Source organism: Pristiophorus japonicus, chromosome 14, assembly GCF_044704955.1.
Source record: "Pristiophorus japonicus isolate sPriJap1 chromosome 14, sPriJap1.hap1, whole genome shotgun sequence".
Classification (NCBI taxonomy): Eukaryota; Metazoa; Chordata; class Chondrichthyes; family Pristiophoridae; genus Pristiophorus; species Pristiophorus japonicus.
In genome coordinates, this window is record NC_091990.1 from 127,813,768 (window position 1) to 127,823,887 (window position 10,120).

Below are 10,120 nucleotides of genomic sequence, written 5' to 3' on the forward strand. Positions count from 1 at the left end.
TCCGACTCTGGAGACGGGTCTTTGGATACTGAGGTGCCCTGCTGCATGGAGTAAATGTGGGCAAGACCAGGGGCAACGTTAGGAGGACAGGGTGTGTTAAGGTTGGGGGGGGGGGGGGGGATGGTAAGAAGCAGAGGGTATGGTGGCCACAGGTAGAAATGTTGCCTGGTTTAGAGGGAGGATGGTAATGGATGTTATTTCAATTGATATTTTAAAAATTGACGACTGTTGCCGGGGGGGGGGGGGGGGGGGGGGGAGGAGAAGAGAGAGGTGGTAGTAAATGGATGTTTCTTTTCTCTTTAAATGTTAGTATCTGTTAATTGTTTTTTTTCCCCCGTGTCACCAACATAACTTCAAGCAAAGCATTTGAGTTGCTGACGCAACAGTCTTGCGGTTCGCAACAACCATGGGGCTTCTCCTGTGGTGTTGGGGGGGGGGGGGGGGGGGGCGTGGGCACGGCATCGGTACATCGCCAGGCTTATCCTCCTCCTCGGTGTCTCGTCTCTTTTTTCTCTTCTTTTTCTCCCCCCACCCCAGAGGTGGACCAGCAGTCCCAACTGGCAATTCCTGTCCCCTCTTGATAGCCAAGTTATGCAACATGCAGCACACCACAATAAACTCAGTGACCTGCTCAGGGTGGTACTGTAGACTGCCTCCAAAGCAGTCCAGACATCTGAAGTGCTACTTCAGCACTCTAATTGCCTTTGACGATATTGCGTGTGGCTATATGACTGATTGTAGTGATGCTTGGCATCTGTCTGGGGCTTACGGAAGAGGGTCAATAGCTAGGTTGCAAAGCCATATCCTTTGTCACCCAACATTGACCTTGTGGCTGACTCTTAAAAAAGATCAGAGGCAGTGCTCTCATGGAAGATGTGCACATCATGAATGCTCCCTGGAAAATTGGCATTTACTGCCATGCTTATTTACTTGTGGTCGACAATGAACTGCACGCTCGAAGTGGAATCCGTTTCGGTTACGATAAACCTGTGACTCCTGAAAGGTACTCGCATGGCGACATGCATATAGTCTATTGCGCCCTGGACCTTGGGGAAGTTTGCCATTCAAGATCCCCAAAGCCCCCTCATTCTGCCTCCCTGGAATAGGGAAGTTTATAAAGTCCATCCTATGTGCATAAAGGGCTTCAGTCACCTGGAGAATGCAGCAATGTGAGGCATGCTGAGAGATGCAGTAAATGTCGCCAGCTGAGGCCCGAAAGGAGCCCGATGCATAAAATCAAAGTGCCGCAGTAACCTTAACCTCAATGGGCAGTGTGGTCCTGATGGTGCTGGTAGGCTGCAGGTCTTCCTTAATGAGCTGGCATATCTCTGATGACTTTTTTTTGGAAGCGCAGCCTTCTCATGCACGTTGTCTTGGACAGGTGCAGGTATGAATGCAGTTTCCTGTAAATGTGTTGGGTGTAATGTCGTCTCCTCTTTCTGCCACCTCATTGGGCACATAATGCTCATCAATGAACCTTCTCCCATCTCTAGTCTGCTGCACGTTAGTAGTCAGCAACACTGGCTGAGAAATTACAGACTCCATCACTATAAATGCCCTAATCGGTCTTCAAAATTCTTGAATTGTCCTTAAACCACTTCGCATTTACTCAAAATGGACCACAACGTGTTCAGATAATTTTCAAGATTTTAAAACGCCTTTAAAATCACTCACTAATTACTTCAATGCTCCCATCAACTTTAAGCAGCCTTTTCTTCAACTTCATCTGATTTACAACATGGCATCCATACCGCTGGGTTCAGATCAGCTTTGTCCTGAGCGGTTTTTTGGGCAGGCAGTAATTTGGACGAATTGCTGAAAGTAGCGCTCGGCAATAATTTGGGCGGTAGTTTCCATTATAAACACATGGACGGTAAAGAGCTTCTCGGTGGTAAAATAGGCGGATGGATGTCTAAGGTCTAGCCCAAAAACTTTAACTTACCTTATTTGCAGGTCTGCATACTTCCTGCTCAGCCAAGGGCTGCAACGCAGCTTTTACTTGTCCTAAATACGGGTGTGTTCAGAGCCAAATTTTTGGTGAAAGCGCTATTTCGATTCTTGCACGGTGGCACTCATCTCCAACGGTATTTGAAAAGCGCCGCCGCAAGACTTATCCAAATTTTCCACCGACCTGGTTTGCCAAAAAAGGTGAAATACAACTGTAGCACCAAAAACCCGTTCACAAAATCACCAAATTTCTAGTCCTTTGGGTTCATACACTGATCGGTAGGTAGATAGAAACATAGAAACATAGAAAATAGGTGCAGGAGTAGGCCATTCTAGTCTGCACCGCCATTCAATGAGTTCATGGCTGAACATGCAACTTCAGTACCCCATTCCTGCTTTCTTGCCATACCCCTTGATCCCCTTAGTAGTAAGGACTACATCTAACTCCTTTTTGAATATATTTAGTGAATTGGCCTCAACAACTTTCTGTGGCAGAGAATTCCACAGGTTCACCACTCTGGGTGAATAAGTTTATCTTCATCTCGGTCCTAAATGGTCTATCACTTATCCTTAGACTGTGACCCCTGGTTCTGGACTTCCCCAACATTGGGAACATTCTTCCGACATCTAACCTGTCTAAACCCATCAGAATTTTAAACGTTTCTATGAGGTCCCCTCTCATTCTTCTGAACTCCAGTGAATACAAGCCCAGTTGATGCAGTCTTTCTTGATAGGTCAGTCCCGCCATCCCAGGAATCAGTCTGGTGAACCTTCGCTGCACTCCCTCAACAACAAGAATGTCCTTCCTCAGGTTAGGAGACCAAAACTGTACACAATACTCCAGGTGTGGCCTCACCAAGGCCCTGTACAACTGTAGCAACACCTCCCTGCCCCTGTACTCAAATCCCCTCGCTATGAAGGCCAACATGCCATTTGCTTTCTTAACTGCCTGCTGTACCTGCATGCCAACCTTCAATGACTGATGTACCATGACACCCAGGTCTCGTTGCACCTCCCCTTTTCCTAATCGGTCACCATTCAGATAATAGTCCGTCTCTGTTTTTAACACCAAAGTGGACAACCTCACATTTATCCACATTATACTTCATCTGCCATGCATTTGCCCACTCACCTATCCAAGTCGCTCTGTAGCCTCATAGCATCCTCCTCGCAGCTCACACTGCCACCCAACTTAGTCTCATCCGCAAATTTGGAGATACTACATTTAATCCCCTCGTCTAAATCATTAATATACCCATTTACTCCTACTCTTTGCTTCCTGTCTGACAACCAGTTCTCAATCCATGTCAGCACACTACCCCCAATCCCATGTGCTTTAACTTTGCACATTATTCTCTTGTGTGGGACCTTGTCGAAAACCTTCTAAAAGTCCAAATACACCACATCAAATGGTTCTCCCTTGTCCACTCTACTGGAAACATCCTCAAAAAATTCCAGAAGATTTGTCAAGCATGATTTCCCTTTCACAAATCCATGCTGACTTGGACCTATCACCTCTTTCCAAATGCGCTGCTATGACATCCTTAATAATTGATTCCATCATCTTACCCACTACCGATGTCAGGCTGACCGGTCTATAATTCCCTGTTTTCTCTCTCCCTCCTTTTTTAAAAAAAGTGGGGTTACATTGGCTACCCTCCACTCGATAGGAACTGATCCAGAGTCAATGGAATTCTGGAAAATGACTGTCAATGCATCTGCTATTTCCAAGGCCACCTCCTTAAGTACTCTGGGATGCAGTCCATCAGGCCCTGAAGATTTATCGGCCCTCAATCCCATCAATTTCCCCAACACAATTTCCCGACTAATAAGGATTTCCCTCAGTTCCTACTCCTTACTAGACCTTCTGACCCTTCTTATATCCGGAATGTTGTTAGTGTCCTCCTTAGTGAATACCGAACCAAAGTGCTTGTTCAATTGGTCCGCCATTTCTTTGTTCCCCGTTATGACTTCCCCTGATTCTGACTGCAGGGGACCTACATTTGTCTTTATTAACCTTTTTCTCTTTACATATCTATAGAAACTTTTGCAATCCGTCTTAATGTTCCCTGCAAGCTTCCTCGCGTACTCTATTTTCCCTGCCCAAATCAAACCCTTTGTCCTCCTCTGCCGAGTTCTAAATTTCTCCCAATCTCCGGGTCCGCTGCTATTTCTGGCCAATTTGTATGCCACTTCCTTGGCTTTAATACTATCCCCGATTTCCCTTGATAGCCACGGTTGAGCCACCTTCCCTTTTTTATTTTTATGCCAGACAGGAATGTACAATTGTTGTAGTTCATCCATGCGGTCTCTAAATGTCTGCCATTGCCCATCCACAGTCAACCCCTTAAGTATCATTCGCCAATCTATCCTAGCCAATTCACGCCTCATACCTTCAAAGTTACCCTTCTTTAAGTTCTGGACCATGGTCTCTGAATTAACTGTTTCATTCTCCATCCTAATGCAGAATTCCACCATATTATGGTCACTCTTTCCCAAGGGGCCTCGCACAACGAGATTGCTAATTAATCCTCTCTCATACACAACACCCAGTCTAAGATGGCCTCTCCCCTAGTTGGATCCTCGACATATTGGTCTAGAAAAATATCCCTTATGCACTCCAGGAAATCCTCTTCCACTGTATTGCTTCCAGTTTGGTTAGCCCAATCTATGTGCATATTAAAGTCACCCATTATAACTGCTGCACCCTTATTGCATGCACCCATAATTTCCTGTATGATGCCCTCCCCAACATCACTACTACTGTTTGGAGGTCTGTGCACAACTCCCACTAACGTTTTTTGCCCTTTGGTGTTCTGCAGCTCTACCCATACAGATTCCACATCATCCAAGCTAATGTCATTCCTAATTATTGTATTAATCTCCTCTTTAACCAGCAATGTTACCCCACCTCCTTTTCCTTTTATTCTATCCTTCCTGAATGTTGAATACCCCTGGATGTTGAGTTCCCAGCCCTGATCATCCTGGAGCCACGTCTCCGTAATCCCAATCACATCATATTTGTTAACATCTATTTGCACAGTTAATTCATCCATCTTATTACGGATACTCCTTGCATTAAGACACAAAGCCTTCAGGGTTGTTTTTTTAACACCCTTTGTCCTTTTAGAATTTTGTTGTAGTGGCCCTTTTTGTTCTGTCTTGCGTTTCTTTGTTCTCCAATTTTTCTCATCTCCTTTGTTTTTTGCTTTTATCTCCTTTTTGTTTCCCTCTGTCTCCCTCCATTGGTTCCCATCCCCCTGCCATATTAGTTTAACTCCTCCCCAACAGTACTAGCAAACAATCCCCCGAGGACATTGGTTCCGGTCCTGCCCAGGTGTAGACCGTCCGGTTTGTACTGGTCCCACCTCCTCCAGAACCGGTTCCAATGCCCCAGTAATTTGAATCCCTCCCTGCTGCACCACTGCTCTAGCCACGTATTCATCTGTGCTATCCTGTGATACAATGAACATTATGTTCTGACCAAAGATCATCAACCGGAGATGTTAACTCTGTTTCTCTCTCCACAGATGCTGCATGGCCTGCTGAGTATGACCAGCATTTTGTGTTATTATTATAACCGGATTATACTGACTTCCTGCAAAACAGAGTACGATCAGGACAGACATGTTACACAACTATGCATGCAGTGGGACGGAAGTTGCAGTAACATACCATTAATAGTCTGCCTTAAGGTGCATTGAACAAGTTAGGACTCATCTGCAATGTTATCTTTTTACAACAAATACATTAGAATAAAGCTAGTACAGGTAGTGTATGTGGATTACTTGAACTAAAAGACTAGATTTTAGATAATTAAATGTAATCTTGAGATAGCTACTGACTACAATTTCAACTGTACAGGACAATTACTGTTCTTCAATGCATTGTTGTACTTTGCAAATTTGGTCACAAGTGTCTCACAGTGCGTTACCAAATTGCAAGAAGTGTATTTTGCAAGTGCCACAGGAGAGTGTGTGCCAACAGTGTGTAATTTTTCTCATAAGCAATGCAAATCTAATACTTAACATAGACAATAAAAATTGCATCATTTAGCAAAATCTCTCATGAAACTTTGATATCAGTGTACAACATAGAATGCTGGTCGCTTCAATTGAGTTGAAGCTTCACAATCTTTCCTGCAATTATTAGTCCTCTGTTCTTTTTATTTCAATGATTTGGAATAGTGTTTTTAGAATACCAGTTACACTTAGCAAAAGACAGCATCATTCTGTTGTATGAAAAATAACTACAAGGTTAAACTCCACTCTATATCGTCTATTGAAATTAAAAGGTAACTAAGAAATATCTTGCAAACACACTCAACCTATAGACCTTAATGCCCAAAAAGTGCCCGTGACATTTCAGAATTCAATGAACACATTGGGCAATGGTAACAATCTTACCTTTATCACTACATCCACAATAAATAGGAGAAGGCAAAATGCTTCAATGCCTTCAGTCACACCACAAGGAGGCTCCCAAAGTACACGACGGAATCGGAGATCAGATGTAATGCTCAAAGATGAAGGCTTCTCAAAAAAGGCTAAGGCCAAAGTCACAAAAATAGCAGTGCTCAAAACCCTGCAAAAGAAAGAAACTAGATGAAAATGGCACAAAATAAAATAGCTGCAGGGAGACACAGCAGCAATTCAGCCTCGTGCTGACATACCCCTGAAGTGTAAAGAAAAATAGAACCCACACACCCCTTGATAAGCTCACTATTCGTGGCCCCTCCCCCCAGCAAATCACTCACCTGCACAGAACCAAAGACTAAAGTTCAAATATTTCAATGTTAAACATTTTCAATAAAAAGCAAGCAATTCTGACAAAAACTATGTACAGGGGGAAAAAATATATAATTTTAGTTTTCACACAAAAAAATGATAGTAGTTAATGTCTTCCAGCAAATAGCAGCCATCCAAATGGGGGGTTGGTGGGGCTGGGGGGGAGAATACAAAGTGAAGGAACACAATTTAGCATTTGGCAGGATTAGAACATTTATAGACAAAAGACCACTGGTCGGATCATGGGTGCTCCCATTTCAGATACTTTGGATCCAAAATGGCCATTTTCAAACATTTTTGTTGGGGTCAACCAGAGTTGAGTATTTTTAGTTTTGAGCATCGCTAACTAAGAGTTACAAAGATACACATCACAAGTAAATGATGATGAGTTTGATATGACTGGTTCACTATTAATAACCTTAAACTGTAGAGATATGAATCACTGTACACAAGATCAATGTATTATTAAAAGTTATCATACTAAGGCAGCAACAATTCCAGCTAAACTAAATCACACTGCCCAGTCTCCCCATAGTCCTTGGATCAAGCTCAACTTCAAATATTTTTCCAATTTTCCCTGAAAAGGTGCAATGATCTCTTTCACAAAAAGAGTGATTGAAGCAAAGTATTCTATACTCCAACAACCTTCAAGGTAAAGACATTTATTTTAACCTCTCTCGTTACTCAATGGGGGGTTTTTAAATTGATAAGCTCCTCATCACCGTCATACCCCAGAGGGCTGTGGAGGCTCAGGGGTTGAGTATATCCAAGACAGAGAGAGATAGATTTTTGGATATTAAGGGAATCAAAGGATATGGGGATAGTGCAGTAGAGTTGAGGTGGAATGGCCCGAGGGGCCTAATGGCCTACTCCTACTTAATGGCCCTGAAATGCCGGTTTCTTTTTCCCACGGGCATTCGACTAAAAATTAGGAGAAAAGATGCGCACTTAATATATATATAAAAAAAAACTTGTATTTATTCTGTACAGCCACCAGAGGGCTCATCCCCTGGAGTCCCAAGGGATCCCATAATCCCTTGGGAGCACAGGTATTTAAGGAGGCTTCACAGGTTGGAGAGGCACTCTGGAGACCTGCAATAAAAGACTAAGGTCACACTTTACTGAGCTCAGTGTTCAGTCTGACTCCCCATACACAACACCTTTTGAGTCAAATGCTCAGAGATCCCGGATCAGAGGCCTCCTCTTCTTGCGCAACTGAGCACGTTCATGTTGGGACGTCCGAAGGCAACACGTGGGCCTGGACACCCAATCACGGTAAAGTATTTTCTCATTCATAGTAATGAGTTTCCCAAGTCTGAAATTCCTATTACTATGAATGAGAAACACCCCTAAACATTACATTAAACAATAAAATACCTCACAAATTCATTATAGAAATTAAAATTGATAGAAATGTTTAAAAAAAATTGTAATTATTGTTTAAAATAAAATTACCTGAGTGGGCAGTGTTTATGTATTTTTTAATCTTATTTTTATATGTTTTTCATATGCTTTTAAACTCTTAAGCTGGTGCAAGAGTTTTAAGGACATTCGCAGGGCAAGAGATGGGCAAATAGCCCAAACTCTGCCGTGGGGATGTCCTTCTCCGAGATGCGGCTATCGGAAAACCGGCTTTTGTGACGCCTTGCCGGGTCCGTACACACTCTGTATGGACCTGGAGAGGCCGGGATTTCAGGGCCCTTATGTTTTTAATCACCAATTTTCCCCTCTCTCCTTTCAAACCAGGGGAAATAATCTCTCCCTACTCATTCAAAATTTGGATTTCATAAATTTCCATTATATCTCCCCTTGTTCCAGTGAAATTAATTCCTTCAAGTCTTGCCCCACGATTAGAGTTTACCTTCCCTGGCATCATCCTCGTTCATCTACACTGTACTTTCACTATAGTGTGCACAGTATTCTAACTATGGCTGAACCAATGCTATTAAGAAATTTATTAGTTCTGCAATTTTTTACCTTATACCCCTATTTAGAAAACCCTTATCTTGCTTGTTTGCTCACTTTCAGGGAATTATGCACTTGAACCCTGGATTGGGGAGTCTGTTGATTTACAAACTTCACCATCTTTGATTATATACTCCCAACTTTGCTTTACCTTCCAAAATCTATTCTTTTCTATTTTCCTACATTACAACAGTGACTGCACTCCAAGAAGTGCTTCATTGGTTATAAAGTGCTTTGAAACGTTGGGTGGTCGTGAAAAGCGCTATATAAATCCAAGTATTTCTATTTTATCACGTTACATTGCATCAGCCATTTATCTGCCCATTCCTCGAAGCTGTCGGGGTCATCAAAGTCTTTTACATTCATTTTAAAAAGGTTTTTGAACAATTAATTTTGTGTCATCAGCCAATTGAGATTGCGATCCTTGTGTCAACTCAAAATCATACATCACAAGTACAGAAGTGAACCCTGTACAAGTCATGCAACATACATTTGTCCCAACTATTAGTCTCTTGTCCAGCCAACATTCTACCTATGCTGCTTAATTGCTTTTATATCCATATGCCTCCATTTTCTAACAAGCTTCTCCTGAGACACCTTGTCAAACGCTTTCTGAATATCCATATACCCTGCATTCTCTTCATCTATCAAAGTCAGTCACTTTAAAAACAAATCTAAAAACCGAATATGCAAGCTATACTATCCAATAGGTTTTTACAAACTAAAGGTCATGAAACATGCAAATTTAATTGAAAGTTTCTTTGCAACACAAAAAGCAACCAGCTTGGTCAAGAACATAAGAACATAAGAATTAGAAACAGGAGTAGGCCATCTAGTCCCTCGAGCCTGCTCTGCCATTCAACAAGATCATGGCTGATCTGGCCGTGGACTCAGCTCCACTTACCCGCCCGCTCCCCGTAACCCTTAATTCCCTTATTGGTTAAAAAAATGCAAATTCCCATACCGGGAGTCGAACCCGGGCCAACTGGGTGAAAACGAGGAATCCTAACCGCTAGACTCCTAAGAGCTCCAATGAATAGTAAAACAGTACAGATCTTACCTTTGACAAGCCTTGGAGTAGTACCATCGATAGAGCCGTAGGGACTGGGAATCTACCCGATGATTTATGGAACGATACTGCAAACAAGGCAAAACAGGCCAAGTCAGACGTGGAACAAATTCAGTGGCTGTGGTTGCAGATTTCAGGTTAGCTGATTAAAACATATCAAATGATACAGGAGCAGTACATTTCAGATGAAAATGCTAAAAGTCAGTCAAGATGGCAAAAGCATCAATATGTCTCAAAATTAATGGATGGGCAGGAGAGGGGTGTCCAAGAATATATTTTGTTCAAAATTACAAACCCTATGAGAAGGTAGCGAGTAAAAATCCTAGCAAAACATGTTTAGGTTGGTAAAAAT

The 10,120-nt window shown here is 42.5% G+C and overlaps 1 protein-coding gene across 3 annotated transcripts in view; it reads right to left on the reverse strand.

Moving 5' to 3' along the window:
* tpcn2 (two pore segment channel 2) overlaps positions 1 to 10,120 on the reverse strand; it is a 68,246-nt gene that overhangs the window by 44,358 nt on the left and 13,768 nt on the right. For all 3 annotated transcript variants that reach the window (XM_070898612.1, XM_070898613.1, XM_070898611.1), the window contains exons 4-5: positions 9,760 to 9,836; positions 6,354 to 6,531 (exon numbers count right to left, since the gene is read on the reverse strand). In XM_070898612.1, coding sequence (XP_070754713.1) covers positions 6,354 to 6,531; positions 9,760 to 9,836 — 255 coding nt within the window. The remainder of the gene's footprint in view (positions 1 to 6,353; positions 6,532 to 9,759; positions 9,837 to 10,120) is intronic.